The following is a 16,929-nucleotide window of genomic DNA, read 5'->3' as shown; positions in this document are numbered from 1 at the left end:
TATGTGGAACACATACATCCCAGGTGGACTCATGGTAGACTCGTGGAGTGAGGCCCATTTCTTCCAATTCATGCCTGTATGGACTGCAACAGGGCAAGCCACTTCCCAAGAAAACTGAGAAGCCAAAACTGTTTCAGGTGGGCGATTTATGTCCTATGGGTTATGAAAGTGCCAAGAAGTGAGAATTGAGGCATGAGGTGACCAGAGAGCCCATGGGAAAGAGGGGTTCAAGCTCCAAGCTTTTGCCCCTTGGCCCAGAATCTCTTTCCAATGGCTCACACATCTCAACTAACTTCTGAGGAGATCTGGTGCCCTAACTTTGACCTGAGTTCAGTGCCGACAATGCCCTGGTCCTGTCTTCTACCCCAACGGCTGAGGGGACTCAAGGAGATGGGAGCCGGAGGCTACTCAGGAAGCGCCGTGTGCTCGAGCACAGGGCGGGCGCGTCAAGCTCAGGGAGTGGACACTGGCTGAATGCTGCCACTGCGTTGACAGTAGTGTGTCTTGCGAGCTGGGGTGTTCACGCTGAGTGGGGATGGTCACTTTTGAGGGAGTCAGGGGTAGGTTTGAGTCTGTGATGTCGGAGAGCTCCTCCATCTGGAAAGGCGAGGAGTCACTCCTGCGCACGTGGGTTTTTGCTGGCACCCACGCAGCTGTATGTGGTTTGGCAGTGAGCGGCCTGTCATTCTGTTTGCCCAGTTATGTGAGAAGGCCTACCTCACTGAGTGGTGGGGGGTTCAAATGAGGTGGTATGGGCCACTGAGAAGATTATTTCGTAATTCAGTTGAAAATTCAGTCTCAAAGTGTACATTCTTCTTCAAGGGCCTCTTCTTTGAGGGTGGGGGAAAGGGCAGGCAAACACGTTGTAAAGCAGCCTTTCCCAGCCCTGAGTCTGTAATATCAAGTCAAGACCACTAAGGTCATTCTAGTGACAAAGCACACTGGTGGTGAAAGATCTGGGGGTAGCTTTGGCGACATCAAAGCTGCTTTTATGATTTCAAATTAAAACCCCAATTTGGTGACGACATTCTATCAAGATGCAAGGAAAACCACCCTGCCCTATCCACGTAAAGGTTAGTGCTAATGAGGGAGCAACTTCTCATGCCCCCCCGCCCAAGGATCAGGTGAATGCAGACTTGGTCACGCATGAAGCAGCACTGCAAAGGTATCTACCCCTTCCCAGATGTGGCAGACCCTGCAAACATTTCATTTCTCTGCTGCACCGGCAATCCATTTCTTAGACCCGTCACCCACACCTCCCTGATTGATTACCCTGGAGAGGGGCACCACACCATGGCCAAGTTCTCGGGCAGGCTTTAGGAGCTCACCCCCAAGTATTCTACTAGCACTTGCTAGAGAGAGAAGTGATAAATGGTTGGGAGATCTATTCCGCCCGTTTTCAAAATTTGTAGGCATTGGCATAAACTGGCTAAACAGCGAATTGTTTAAAAATTACTGACAGAGTGAGAGGCTCACTAAGATAAATATTCTAATGAGCTGTAAATCCCGAAAATGTGATTTTAATTTGATGGGCTACCTAGAGCTAAGCAGCAAGGCTGGATTCACTAAAACCCCACTAAATGCCCGCGTGCCTGCCAAGCTCTTACAGGCTGTTACAACAAAGAAGCCTACAGACTTGAGAAGTGAGCCTAATGCTCTTGAACCTAACAAGTTGGCCAATTTCTCTCCCACTTATTTGACAGCTTTAACTGTTGAAAGAGAGAGAGAAAGAGAGAGAGGATACAAAAGATACATTTCCATTGAATGAAGGGTCTTTCCATATGGGTGTCAGGAGAATTTGTTTCTAACAGCTTATGAAGATGGTAGAGAGAATGAGCCCCCTCCTATTATTCAATAACCATGTTTGTGATGCATCTGCATAATCTAACCATGCATAAATTAGTATGTGTAATATAACAGTTATTTGCATAATAATAGCAAGTTAATAGATGCTTAAAGAGCAGAGACCAACACCACCTTTAAATCAGACCTGCCTGCAGGCACTTTGGCCTGTACAGACCCGGATGCCAGAAAAACACTGAGGGAACAGGCACCGCATTCATTTTTCACCCCCTAGACAGTTGGTTAGGAAATCATTGTCAAATCACAAAACGGCTTTATATTTTAAGTGCTAGCACCCTTCTTCAACAACAATCGGAAAGAAATGAGGTTGGACACCTTAAGTAACCAGGATTATAGCAGGCAATGCTGTTAAAATGGACAGTTCATTTGCTTAGAGATGTGCAGAGGAATGAGCCACATTTTAATAAAGGATCTCTTCAAAATCACACCTGCATGAATCTGGGGACCCTCTTTGCTTGTTGGCAAAAAGAAGGACCTCCATTAGATTTTTTCTTCTTCACACTCCATCATAATCCTTTAATTCAAATACTTTCGATTGAATCCCTGAGCTCGCAGACTATATGAGGAGAGGACGGCCTCTCCCGGCCTGTGGGAGCGCATGGCCCTGGGCCAGGGTGAGGAGCCGCTCCCGCCATGGCACAAAAGAAGGGCGTGATGATGGCGCTCGCCTTCTCACAAAGAGGGAAAAAAGCCTGGAGTTTAAAAAAGAATCAAAAATCAATAGAGACTTCTAAAAGACTCCTTTAAGATACCTCTTTTCAATTTAACAGGACAGATTTATTTGTCTGTGGCTCCAGTGTTCACAATTGCTCCCTGCACCTTCATACATAGGAATGAATGTCACAGTGGCAAATGGCAGTAATGAACAATCTTACCTGAGGATATGGAAACCTCCCAAGAGCAAGCTGGGAAAGGAAATAATATTTGTCTAGTTATAGATTTGCATGCAGAGCAGATCTCCTTAAGACAGACAAGCACGAAGCTTCACAGTGTTCTCCAGAACATATACAAGGCTCACAACTCAATGCTTGGACTGACTGATTGCTGTAATTACAATACATGAAGAGCTGTATTTAGAATGGACCTTTGCAACAGGCAACATGGCAACCCTGATGAAAATGCTCTCATCGCATCAACTAGAAACCATCCTTATGTGACTTCTCTTAGGAATATTCTCAGTTCTACGGGCATTGTTGGCACTGACACGTGTGTGACAGTTCTGTCTAGACGGAGGGGTAAAACTGGGGGAGACGGTTGGGGCACACAGTTCCTAGCCTGTAGCGCTGTAGCTTTTAAAAACACTTTTATTACAAATGCATATGTGAGGTTTCAGGATCTGGGGAGAGGCCACAGTTTAAAGTTGAAAAATGTGACACCGTTTTCACCCTTTGTTAGAGCCACCAGCACTCGTGGGGAGAGGGCCATTGCGAGAGGGTGCGGGCGGACCTGAGGGGCTCCGGCTGAGACGGGACATCAGCTACGCTTTGAAACCGGCAATGGGTTTGCATGGCAGTCTTTTGGTTTGGGGATTCTCACCTGAAAACGTGCAATTATTTAACCCGGAGCATTGTATGACTTGACAGCAAGCGACTGTCTCAAAGGTAATGAGCACACCAGACAGACAAGCAGTGGCAAACATGTGCATCGTGTGGCCCCACTCTGCCCCCCAATCCTTTGTGTGAACTTGTGACTACTTTCAAAGTGGAGGCACAGCATCAGGAAACAAAGCTGGTCTGGATCCGTGAGGCCATCAATCCATTTCACAGATTAGGACCTGAATCTAACTAAGACTTTCCGTAATCGAATCCCGAATCTTCTCAGCGTATCACATGGCCTTCTAGATCTTGAGAAGTTGCACATTTATTCCAAAGACACGGATGCAGCTCAAACATGTTTACATTCCTGATGCGAAATTGCGCTTGGAATCCTTTAGGGAGAAGGACTACTTTATGAAAATTACATCTTATTTTTAGACTTTAAAAAATCATACTTCCTCAGCTTGTTGATCAGTGGAATTTTCTGTAGACTGGGTTTTGGGCATTGCTCCAAACCCAAAGCCACCTCCAAAGGTAAAGATTTTGCCGCTTGCTAGGGTTCTGAGTGAGGTTAATTTTGAACGTTCCCAAACCAGTTAGAACAACAGCAATTTCAAGATAATCTTGAAGGTGACTACTCTGAAAGGCCAATACTCATTTGGATGTATATATACATATGTATGCTTTGTTATGCCCGGTAAGTTTCATTACTTCATTTGTATACTGTCCTTACTCAGAGATCATTCATTTTCAATATATAGAGTTATACTAATATACAAATTATACTATTGTTACTTCATTTTGGTGGATACCATTAATTCCCTTTGGCACAAACAGCAAAATCATCTCTAGGTCGGGTGGCGTTTCCAAACAAAATTTCCCCCATGGTTTTGTAAGGTTATACATGTTTCCTTTGTAATCATCTTAATCAGGAAAGGGGAAGTCAGCTCTCCCATTCACAAGCCTCCTCTTTAATATAAGTCTCTATTTTGTAAATACAGTGTGGGTCTGAACCAACGTGAGTGCACACACAGACTGACTGAGGAAGAAGGCTGTGGCCTAACAGGGCAGGAATTCATGGACAATGGGTGCGGTGGTCACCCAATCTGGTGTCAATTTAAGGATTAAGAGTGTAGGGGTGGAGCCTAAGCTGTGAATCTGGAGATAGCCAATGAGATTTCTGTGGGCATGGCCTTCTGAGAATTCTGGGAAATCTGGTACTTCCTCCTTGGAGGCGGAAGACACCTCTCTCTCTGCTACTCCCTGGGAGACATGGCAACTGACAAGACCTCGGAAGCCAGAGAAGCCACAGAGACCCCTGCCAGCGCTGAGATGCTTACAACACCACTGGACCCAAAGACTTTCTACCCACTGGCCTGTGATCGTCCTGCATTTGGCTTCATTGCATGTGTTTCATGAGTCAGAAGAGGACTTTATAGATTGGTATTGGACATATGGGCTAATGTCGGGCTTATGGACTTGTTCTGGACTGGGCTGGGATGTTTTCTCAATGTTTAATTGCTCTTGCATATAAACCTCTCCCTTATACACATATGTGTGTCTGTGGATTTGTTTCTCGAGTCTACCCAGACTCACACAATGGGTCTGTACCAGTCTGTGCTGACCTGACCCACAGTGTCAGCTCACCGAACCCTATTGTGACACTGATCTGTGGATCACGAGTGTTTGGAGTTAGAAGACCACTAACAAGATGGGTTTCCTACCGGAGAGACAGTGAAAGCACAAGAGCCACTAGAATACATTCCGAGCACTTTTTCCCAAGCTCTTCTCCAGGGGTCGTGCCATTTGCTCGGGTACCAAACTGAACATGTCACCAGGGACTATGGATGAATTCTGTCCACAGGGCCACGTGCCCACACACAGACCATCAAGATCTAAACTGGAAGGCGACTGCCACCACTGGCTGGAGAACAAAGAACTGAGTACTGAGCAAGTAAACATCTAGAGAAACAGTGAAAGAGTATCCGCACATTAACACACAGCCTCCCACGGCCAAGTTATCATCCTGCTTCTACAGAGAGGCCACCCAGGCCACCACTGAGCTGGGAAAGTGCACTCGGCTCCTTGGTCAGCTCTGGCACAACTGCGCTAGGCATGGACTCTTGTGAGAAGCCACCATGGAAGGCAACAGAGAAAATCCAGTGCACGCTGAGCCGGGGGCCTCTCTGACCCTCTCTGTCCCAGCTTGGGGACAGATGGTGATGCCTGACCTTGGGAACCCATCCGTCTGGGACTGACTGCTTCCTGTGTACTTCCCTGACACCCTGGAACCTTAGTCCAACCTGTCAACTACGCTCCTAGGAACCCTGCTTCGAAGACATCTTGCATGTCTGACCTCTTTGGAGTTAGCTGGCAGAGAAGAGCCCCTGGTCCTTGAGTCGTCAGACTCTCGACAATCACTTCCCTCTCCCAGGATGTCATCACTGTGCTGCTCCAGCAGTGGGCCAGGGTTCCAGGTGGGCACCAGTGACAACAGACAATGGCACTGCTAAGCTGGCACCACACGCAGTCCTTTGAAGGCCCCGGGAGAGGGAGCTGCTTGCAATGGATGTCTCAGTCCTTCTGAGTCTGAGGCAGCCACAGTTTTTCTTTTTGCCACTATCTGTCTTGTGGCAAAGTAGAAGGAAATATATAGCCAGGCCCTAGAACCCTTTTATCAAGTTCTATTAAGACAAGGTACAAAGGAAAAGGGCTCTTAGCAGACACGGCTGCGTGAAGTTCCAGTCCTTCATGAGGCTGTCAAAAGTCAAAATAACACAGAACCCTATGGGGACGAGGGAGCACACACACTCTAAGTGAACATCTCAGAGACAGATGAACCTGGGGCCATTCTGCATCTTTTACTCCTAGTGGTCTATTAATCTACTTGCATTTCCCCAGTTTTTATTGTCAAGGTATTATAAATTAGGAAACTTACAAAAGAGAGTATGTAATCTTCTCTGAAATGGCCTGCAGATATGTCACTGTACTAAATGTGTTTCAGATTTAATGAAGCTTTAATGTCCTTTTTAATTTTGCCTGTTTCTGTATCACCAGGGGTCGGGCAAGGCAATCAGCACTCAAGAGGGTGGTTTGGTTTAAAACTAGGAAAAAACTCATTTGCTTATGAGTTGCACTGTATTTTCTTAATTAAATTTACTGAATAAAATGGTTTAAGTTCAGCCAACCAGTGACCTTTGTATGTAGATGTAGATTTATAAATAGGTTAACAGTTAGAGAGAAGGAAAAAAAAAAAAGAACAGAAACAAAGCAAACAGATTAGGACGCGGCCAATAGAAATCACTGCTCTCTTTACAAAAGCAACATTCAAATAGCGGGAGCTTAAGTCCAATTTTTTAAAAAAGGTTTATTGAAAAATGTGGGCCCGCATAAGCTTCAGCAATTCATCAAATGACTCTCACATCCTTTCCCCTCCCAGGAGGGGATCCGGACACATTGTGAAAGATTTAGAAAAGCTTTATTTACTTGGGGGGCAGCGGGGAGCAGAGGTGGGGGAGGGAGAGGATTCTCAATGTTAAGTAAAAGAATGCATTCTAATGCGGAATACTTACAATTCAGCAAAATGCTGGGCATTCTGTTAGTTGCCAGTGAGTGTTGGCATGAAAGACACAAAGAGAATGGTCAGACAGCATGTGCCAGTTGGGAAGAAGGTGCAGGAAACCGGCGCCGCCGTTTCCCTGTCAGGCTGGGTGCGTCCTGGGTCTGTCCAACCCTAAGCTCTGACATGTTCTTGAGCTGCCAGCATTTGGATAGGTTGAATGTGTGCATTTAAACAACACAAGTGTGGGCACACATTTCCATATACATCTCCATACAGAGAGACGCAGAGTAGTGCACATCTCTGTGGGGCTTCAAAAATTGGGGGGAAAGAAATAGAATGAAAAGAGAATGGATTTTCCCGTGAACTTTTTGACTCCCCTCTTCATCTGTGCAACTAAGATGAGAGCGCAGTCTGTAACAGTCGGATGACAGAGCCTTTGCATTTTAACAAAACATGGAAAGAGTCTAGACCCTGCTCACCTCTCATACCCAAAGCCGGGACAGTGGCAACACGTGGGATTGGTACTACGGATCATGACTGGTGTGAAATCCTAAGTGGCAATGCGAAACACCCATTGTCGCTGCCGCCGAGAGCAAGGGCAGGATCCACAACCGGGCACCTTTGGGAGACCGGGCCTCCTGCGCTGCGTGTCGAGCGTGCTGTGGGAGCGGGTTCGAATTTGCAATGAGACAGGAGAAGGCTGGCTTTTTAAATTCTCAATTTTAGACACAGTCTATGTTTCTCGACATAACTGCAAATTGAAAACAAGCATTTTCAATATGGCCCACGATCTAGCTGAAGGAGGACTTTATAGTCTGAAATGTTCTAAAATTTGTTCTTAATTACCTTGTGCACATTTCACACAATTAAATTTCCAGCTAAGGGTTTTGCATTTAGATCGGGCACCCAAATTAAGTCTTCACCTCACAGTGCTGGAGTGGCCCCCTTGGAACACTCAGAGGGAAACTTCGAAAAACCAAGCACAAGCCCAACGTAACTACTGGGTTACGTAAAATCCCTCGGTGAGATTTCATCCTAGAGCAACATACATAGTCCGAGAGGGAGTCTAAAGCCCCCGAAACGATGCAGGGGAAGAACCATAATGGATATTAACTCCCCGTGACGCTGACTTTCCCCGGTATCAATTTCACTGTCCTCTTAGTGGTTTCTTCTAAAAGGAGAGAAGAACAAGGCACAAGTCGGAAGGCGATCACAGCAATTTGCCAGTGCTAAAGTGCTTCCGAGGTTAACTGACAACAAGGAACGCAGAAACACACAGCGTCTTGAAGTAGGGTTTCAATTAAATGCGCGGGATTTAGTAATGCAGGACCAAAAAAAAAAAAATAGAGTTACAAATTAATTTAATCTTCTGCCTATAGTTTGCAGCTGCACTCCAATGTGTCTAGGGCTTAAGAACAAAGCCTTGGAAGGCCTTGGAGTGAGGGAAGCTTCCCTGTTTAATGCACAGTGCCATTAGCTGGTAACTTGTGGAATCTGCAACCCCCGCGGAGGGGCATAAGTGCGAGGAACAGAGACTGATGAAGTGACATATTTGTTCATGCCCAGGACTGCGAGGAAGAGGGTTATTACTGACACCATCAGGCCCAACAGAAATATGTCCTAATAACCTTTGGGACCCTCCCCGTGATCAGTTCTCAGTGCGTCAAATATATTAAAATCAAAACCTAATTCACTTTAATTAAAGACAATTAGTTTGTTTTACCGTTATTGCTTAACTTGTATGGTATTCGAATGCCTTGGAAATTAAAGATGGGCTAATGAATGTAGCCGGAGCACCACCCCACACACAGCCTTTGGCCTGGACATGGTGGGGTGTGCCTCTCCCTGAGAACTGCAAGGGCACAGGTGCGGCAAGTGTTCACTCCAAAGTGATGCGGAGGAGCCACGCGTGCGTTTCTGATTCACTTGACAGTCGTTACCAGATAACACTCTCCTACACACTCGGAGCGTTTCTTTCACAAACAGAACGATGGCCCAGCGGAGGCACCCAAGCTTAATTAACTCGCCCAAGGTCATACTGCAAGTTGGTGGCCAAACTTGTGAAATTACAAGGAACTGGGGATGGCTAAGGGCCCCGTCAGCAAGGGCCCCGGGGGCTTCTCGTGCAGCGGGTGAACTAACTGCAAATAACTCATTGTGTCTGTCCGAGAGCTCCTGAGGGCTTCAGATAGCATGCTTGCTTTGGGCCGAAAGGCCTGAGTGGGCAGTCGCCACTCAGCAATGCCCCCGCACATGTGCCCCCACTGAGAAAAGAACTTCTCGTCCGCACCAGCGCCCAGCGATGGGCAGGAAAGCTGTGTCCATCTCAGGAGCCCAAACATGGCGGCACAAAGAAAGAACTCAACCACGCCGTAACACGCTTCTCCACCATTCATGAGGTCCTGCCTTCCACCCCACAAATTACTCATCATATTGGCGAAAAGACAGCATTACAAATAAATGTTTCTAATAGCGCGGTGGGTTTTTTTTTTTAATTAGAAATGGGCTTATTACAGTGGACACTTAAATGGGAAGAGGGCAACAGTAATTCACAAGTACAATATCCTAGTGCTGGTCCTTTAATTGCTTTATTGGTTCCACTGTTAGAAATGATGGCTTGCTGTAGCCTAGTCATGAATTGCGGAGAAGCATGATACATTGAGGTCTCAACCTGGGCAAACTGTACCTAAACTTACACTTTATTGCAGCTTAGTTCACAATCTTCACCTAATATCGGGTTATGTCCCAGTGCAGCAGGAGGATAAATCACCCTAGAATATTACTCCAGCAAAGTTTAGCTGTGACTGGAGCATATGTGCTTTCGAGCCACTGAAGCACAGGCCCATAAAATACACTAATTACTGGAAGTTATGGTCACTGAGTGATTGATAGCGCTCTGCAAGGCAACTTCCTCATTTTCAGCTCTTCTGACGGGCTCATCCGCCACATAGCAATTATTAATTCATGACCCACCCCTCAGGCACTAGTACCTTTACTTCTAATTCTCCTGCTACCAAACTACTGCCCCCGTTGGACACTGTCTTTCTTCATTCTGATGGCTGGGTAAGGATGATGAAAAGTGGATTTCATGCTAAATGCTATTGTTTTGAATCTTTAAACCTTGCTTGGTCTTCCTAACCCTGGTGCCCCAGAACACATCATTCTCCTTCCCTCCAATAATGTGATTTTATGGGCACCGTTTTCTTCTTTTCCTGAAGGAAAAAAAGAAAAGAAAGAAACACAAACTCTGTGTGTGTGTGTGTGTGTGTGTGTGAGAGAGAGAGAGAGAGAGAGAGAGAGAGAGAGAGAGAGAATGAATGAATGAGAGAATCTGTCTGTTTATATTATATTAGGCCAAAACTCCTGGCTAAATAATATCTTTTTATGGAAGGCAGAGGCTGGAATATAATTATCATTTCAACAAGGTCATGGTAAATATGAAGGTCACAGCTGCTAAAAAAACAAAAGCAACGAGAACACTCCCACTCCAAGGGCCGCCGTGGGTGCAGCTTTGCAGACACCCCAACTGTTCCGTGGCCAGCTCCACCCGGAGCTGCACTCAGGGCACTGCTAATGACAATAGCTGCCATATACCTACAGCGCTAAAAGCCACTTCAAACCAAGTGCAAAGGTATATTTTGATGGTGCTCTTTGCATTGAGAGGGACCGCCAGTGAGAGACTGAATTAAAGAGAGACAGTTTAGCCATGATAGATGAAGGCAAACATTTCTCTAATCGAAAAATGAATGCTCTTCACAGATTTTTGCACAGCTCAAAATGCAGTCCTGGGGGCTGTGGTCCTGCTTGGAGTCTGGGCTGATCCAAGAGATGGGAAGATGGGATTCCGACTTAGCGCTCAGGACTTGGCTGGGATTGCTCCTCAGGGGTAGGTCCCCGGCCCTCATCAGCAGTTAGCCTACCCACAATGCTGTGGAACAAAATCCCCACCATCCTCTGTCCATTCCATTCACTGGGCAGGGTACACGTCCTACCCGGTGTCTGACATTCTCTTGTGTTGGTAACACCTGATTAAGGGCAAACTCTAGACCAAGGGTCCTCTAACTACGGCCCGCGGGTCACATGCGCCCCGCCGAGGGCATATATCCGGCCCGCCGGTGTTTTTGCCGCCGCTGCCTGTCCTGCTTAGCAGCCGACTCGTCCAGTGTGCATAGGAAGTTGTTCATAGTTTTTTTTTTAAACTATAGTCCGGCCCTCCAACAGTCTGAGGGACAGTGAACTGGCCCCGTTTAAAAGTTTTGAGGAGCCCTGCTCTAGACGATGCACCGTTCCACTGTCTCCATGGCATCAGAGGCATCTTGTGCTGTATGCTGGTGACAGGCAGCTCTCGGCGACGCTAAGTCCCTTGCTAGTGATATTTCCCGAAGAGCTTGGCCAGCCTGATGGTGCATGTCCAGGCTGTTTCTCTGCTACAATCCTTTTTAAAACAACTCTTCAGTCTTAGGGGCTGACTATCTTAAATGGTAAGGCCCTCTGAAAGTAGCTACTACTTCCATGTACGTAAGCCTGCACTGAACTTATGTGACTTATTATTTTTAATTTAAGGAGTCCTAGCAGTGCAACGGTTAAATCACTTGGCTGCTCAGAAGGTTGGTGGTTCAAATCCACCAGCCGCTCCATGGGAAACAAGGCCTGACAATCTGCTCCCATAAACATTACAGCCTAGGGAACACCCCGGGGGCAATTTTACTCTATCGTGGAAGGACGTTATGAGTTAGGACTGACTCAACAGTATACCACAACATTCTTTGTTAGACTAGAGAATTACAGATTAAGAGATTAGAGTTAATGGCCCCCAAATGCCAAAGCCCATGTTGTGTGCTTACTCTAATAAGCGTGCAAAATCTTATAATAAGGATCAAGGAATAATATCCCTTTAATATGTTTGGATAATGTTGACCTTGTGCCCTCTGACATGAGCAGCTTTAATCATGATACCAGTCTCCAGAGACCTAGCCCTGGGGCCCTCTGTTTCTAACCCCCTTCTTCGGAGTCATGCCGCTCAACCTAATCGAGTTCTCTTTCTAGTCATTTCAAAGTCAAGGGAGTCAGAAGCAGGTGTAAACAACTTTTTGCCCTGACTATGGTTAAAAACCCAGTGACAGACCAAGTGCTGGCTGGTCTCACCCTTCCTGCTGCTGCTCCTGCCCCCCAAATTCACCCCAACCCAACCTCTAGGGAGCGTCCTGAGTTCTGCAGGGTTCGCATCCCTTTACAAGGTGACTTTAGCTACTTTCACACCAGGAGCCTACTGTTGTCATCAGTAGAAGAGAATGCGGCAGAAGGGATCCTGTGTGACGTCCAGGGTTGGGCTTCGGAGAGGTGGAGCTTCTGCCTTGGCCGCTTATCACGGCAGCATCATGACACGATAGCTAGCCAGGTGGAGAGCGGGAGGGAGGCCCAGCCTCCTAGCCATCCTGCCAAGGCATCATACATGCAGAGAAGCCATCCTGGCTCTTCCACTCTTAATGGTCCACGGGCAGCAACGTCCCGAGACCCTTGTGGACACTATATGGCAGAGTTGAGCTCTGCTTGGATTCCGGCTGCACGGAATCAGGAACAAACACAAGGCTGTTCTTTTAAGCCATCTATTTGGGGACGTTTGTTAGACAGTACAGGAGTTGGGGTGGTAGGTGAGGAAGCATTTGGGGCCAGCCCAAAGGCTGGGTGAGGGTTTGGGGCAGCTGCTCAGTGGGAGCAAAGACCTGCTCCCATCAAGAGGGCAGCCTATGGGGCAGTTGCACTCTGTCACGCAGTCAGAAGGGGCTCAGTGACATGCCACAGCAGTACTACCGTGCAATCGTGGATCTTGGAAATGCCCTCCTTGACATTGCTCTCAGCTGCCCAGTACTAGATGCCTCTGTTGCACGTTTATTTTCCTCCCCACTCGTCAAGGATCTCCTGTGGGCAAAGCTGGTATTCTCACTGCCAACATAGAGCAGCACTGGATAAATACTTACTGATCGGGTGGAATTCTCACCTCCCTCCCTCCCATTAGAGTAAATACATTTGAGACTAGATTAAATTTCCTATTTCTTTTTAATGATAAACTAGGTCTTGATTTCTGAAAACCAGTAACCAATGACACATTTTAAAAACAAGGTGAAACCAATCCAGCTACGGGGATAGCACAGTAGTCACCCTATGAAGAGCAGTCTTGACTAACAAAACCGTCACAATAAGCCAGTGTTTTCCTCTCTCCAGTTTCCTGCTCATTTACATTTACCATCCAGCCCTTCTGTCTTCAAAGCACTTTATCTTTTCCCCTGTAACATAATGGAGGAAATGGACTCTAATCCATGAACTAGGGCATTTGAGTGGTCAAGCCACATTTAACCCTACTGGACAAGTCCGGCTTGGATCTCAGTTTCCTCATTTTCAAAATGGGAACGTTGATACTGGCAAGCCCACAACAACCTAACCCACTGCCATTGAGTTGATTTCAACAAACAGTGATCCCATAGGACTGAGTAGAATGGCCCGCGGGGTTTTCCCAGACTGTAAATCTTTAAGAGAGCAGACAGTCTCATCTTTGTCTTTGGGAGTGGCTGATGTGTTTGAATGGCTGACCTTGCAGTTAGTAGCCCAACTCATAACCCACTATGTGACCAGGGCTCCTTAAGGTGGTACACTCTTGGACCACCTAGTTTTTAAATCCCTAGTTTTTTAGTCACTTTCGATCACACTGGAGAGAAGTTTAAATGAGATAATGAGTATGAAGTGGTTTCGTTAAATATATATGTAAATTATTGATAGAAGCACAGATCTGGTGATTTCTGTACAGTAGTGAGCATGCCTTGTAGTTTTGGGCACATCTCTTCATTTCGCTGGACCCGAGCTTCACTGGTAAGAGGCAAAGGATCTGGTTTATAAGGTTTCTTCTAATTGAAAATCAAGTTCTAGTTTATAAATACAAGATGATGTAAGTTTTTCCTCATAAATAAATGTAGTAGATAATGTCAAGGCTATTATTGTCCAGTTTAGAACCAAAGTGTGTGATGTGATGTGGATGCTCTTCAAGAGGGATTAAAAAACCAAATGCAGGTCAGTGACCCTGAGTATAGACAGAATTGTAAAATCAGTGGTTTTTATGACTGGACACCTCTAAGTTAGCAACCACTACTAGCAAGCCAGTTCTGACTCATGGAACCCCTCAATAGGGGTTCTGAGGCTGTACATTTTTATGAGAGCAGGTAGTCTCCTCTTTCTCCTGAGGAGTGACTGGTGGATTTGAACTCCAACCTTGAGGTTAGCAGCCAAGTACTTGCCTGACAGCATCACCAGGGCTCCCTAAGTTAGCAGTTGTAGTTCTCAAAAGTAGAAGACTCAGAGAATCTTAGAGGTTGCATTTCACTAGGAGACTGACTCCTTCTTGTAGTGTAGATCTTGACTCAAATATAATCTACCTCACTCCGTCGTCCCCATCCCCACATCTTGTTATTTCTCTGCCACGAGTGCTGTTGCCCGGCACCCTCCTTTAAAATGTAGGCACCCTGAGTGCAGGGCTTTTGTCAGTTTTGTCCACAGCAGTGGCCCAGCACCCCGCAAAGTGACGGTCACACAGGAGGCTCTCAGCACATCCGCGATGAGACTAAAGAAAGGACTGAACTTGTCTAACTTTAGTCCTTCTCTTCTAAGAAAATCTGAGTCAATGGGTCATTTAGTCACTACTTACAGGTCCCCAGGGACCGGCATTTTGGGGAGGATTCCACTACTGAGGAGCAAAGGTGTGGGGAATCTTCGCATTAGAAAATGTATCTTACTAATCAAACAGAAAGCCGTGTTTGAGTAGCTCTATGAGGGAGCTTTTACAAGTTCATGCAACAATTCCATGATCGTTGACTTCAATTTGTCTACAAACCTTTTGAATGTGTGTGTGTGTTTAACAAAAAGGTCAGTGGCTAAAAACTGTGGCATTCTGGGAGAAAAAAAGTCTGCCAATCTGTTCCTCTAAAGACAGATCACAGCCTGAACACCGACTCTGTCATACAGGGTCACTATGAGTTGGAATCGCTTGGATGGCACACAGCCTGTCGTGTCTATCTCTGTCTACATCTATACTCAGAAGTGCTAGCCTGCTGAATTCACATAGGACTGGTTTGCTTTGCCATGTACAGCCCTTGAAACGTCTGAAGACAGGTTGGCGACTCCTTGCTTTGTTTTCTACTTCTTTATGCTTGCTACGATCAAGACTTTTAATATTTTAAAACCCCGAATTGCCCGTCTGTGTGTGTTTTTGTGTATATACACAATAAGGAAATGTACTGTTGCAAAAGCTTTAAAACCAGCTCTGACTCCATCAACAGCATAAAGTGCTTAGCGGGGCCTGCCAGCCCGTTCCAGCTTGTCTCGGCCATCTCAGGGTTGTCCCGTGACCCGGGGCACAAAGAGAGCCGGCAGTGCCTCACTTTGTCTGCCAGTCCCACGTCCACTGGGCTCTCTGACAACCTTGGAAAATGCACATTTAGGCATGGTAATCTGAGACAGCTGGATCCTTTCACAAACCTTGCGAAGGACTCAACTAGTCAGTCCATCGTCTGCCAAAGGTTGTTTTAACAGCTTCCTTGCACAGGAAGTTACGCAACATTTAGGCAAAAGAAGAAGAGAGAAAGGAAGGACAATGGGGAACTCAGGTTAAGCTGCAGGGACAGGTGGGGGAGTCACAGCGGGGGTGGTGCCCTTTTCCTCACCACTTGGATGGACGGAAGGAGGGCCTCCGAGGACGCGGCCAGACCCACACTCACCTACACAACCGCCACTGAAATTCCCTTTGCGAGTTTCGTCTTTGGTAGTTCTGATTGCCAGGTAAGACGCTTTGCTAGCTGGAGCGGCTAATGGAACATACTGGAATAAGACCCAGCTTCCTCCACTGAGATTCATGAAGACAACGATAAGAAAGGTGTGTGTGTGTGTGGGGGGGGAGGTTCTTCTGCATATTTAGAGGCAGGAACTCAGCCCAGATGATGCTTCAGAAGTCCTGTCACTCAGTAAGCACTCAATGCATACATGAGGCTATTTCACAGAGAATCTTAATTCTCAAAGTAGAAAAAACGGCTGCCCCCCGGAAAAGGAGTGCTGGGTATTTCAGGCACGGAAACAGCACTATGATAACACACAAAGCTACCACTTCCTGAGACTCTCGTACGGGCCAGCCGCTCGGTCCTGGCCATTTCACACAAGTGTAAGGTGACCAGATTTTAACATTGGTAAAGTGGGACACCATCGATAAAACTCATATCCTGGCGAAATTGTCACATGGCAGCTGAAAACTGTATACCCTAGCTTGTCATGCATTCTTTCTAAAAACTGGGACTTTTTAAAAGCCCCGCAGGATGCAGGAAAAATTGTTAAAAAGCAGGATTGTCCCACCAAAAGCGGGACGCCTGGTCACCTTACACAAGTGGCCCACTAAACCTTCACCCCAAGTTCATGAGGTATCATCAGCTCTAGTGCACAGAGGAGCAAACGCTGTCTCTACCGGTACACCCCGTTGGCAGCCCTGATGGTAACGTCAAACTACTTATCTGTGTTTTGTTTATGACACAGCAGTCATTAAAGCACCCCGAGTTCCATGCTGCAGGGACTTGAGTCCCGGTTGAGACTTATTAGCTGTTTAACCCAGGTCACTAAATCTTGCTGTGCCTCAGTTTTCCCACCTGTAACGTGGGCATCAAGAGTAGTGCCTACCTCATAGAAGGAGGCCCTGGGTGGCATATGCTGTTACTACTGATACTGAACTGCTAACAGGAAAGTTAGAGAGCTCCAGTTCACCCAGTGATGCCTTGGGGAAAAGTCCCACTGATGGACTTCCAGTGAAAACCCTATGGGGCATAGTTCTATTCTGAAATACAGATGGACTCGACAGCAACTGGTGGTTCCTTACAGGACGGTTATTGTTAAGTAGAAGTGTGGCTCTTCTAGCCAAAGTCTCTAACTCCGCCACGTCGGCCC

At 46.6% G+C, this 16,929-nt stretch overlaps 1 protein-coding gene across 2 annotated transcripts in view; it reads right to left on the bottom strand.

Annotated features, from left to right (window-relative positions):
- Window positions 1-16,929, bottom strand: part of MAP2K5 (mitogen-activated protein kinase kinase 5) — a 285,287-nt gene that overhangs the window by 82,050 nt on the left and 186,308 nt on the right. The window contains exon 17 of one of the 2 annotated variants that reach the window (XM_004711938.3): window positions 2,739-2,768. The exons of the other annotated variant lie outside the window; for it this stretch is intronic. Coding sequence (XP_004711995.1) covers window positions 2,739-2,768 — 30 coding nt within the window. The remainder of the gene's footprint in view (window positions 1-2,738; window positions 2,769-16,929) is intronic. 2 annotated transcript variants of the gene reach the window in all.

The sequence above is a fragment of the Echinops telfairi genome, unplaced genomic scaffold (assembly GCF_000313985.2).
Source record: "Echinops telfairi isolate 266 unplaced genomic scaffold, ASM31398v2 ScPeMD7_7475;HRSCAF=8513, whole genome shotgun sequence".
Lineage (NCBI taxonomy): Eukaryota > Metazoa > Chordata > Mammalia > Afrosoricida > Tenrecidae > Echinops > Echinops telfairi.
This window is presented reverse-complemented; position numbering and strand designations above follow the sequence as displayed.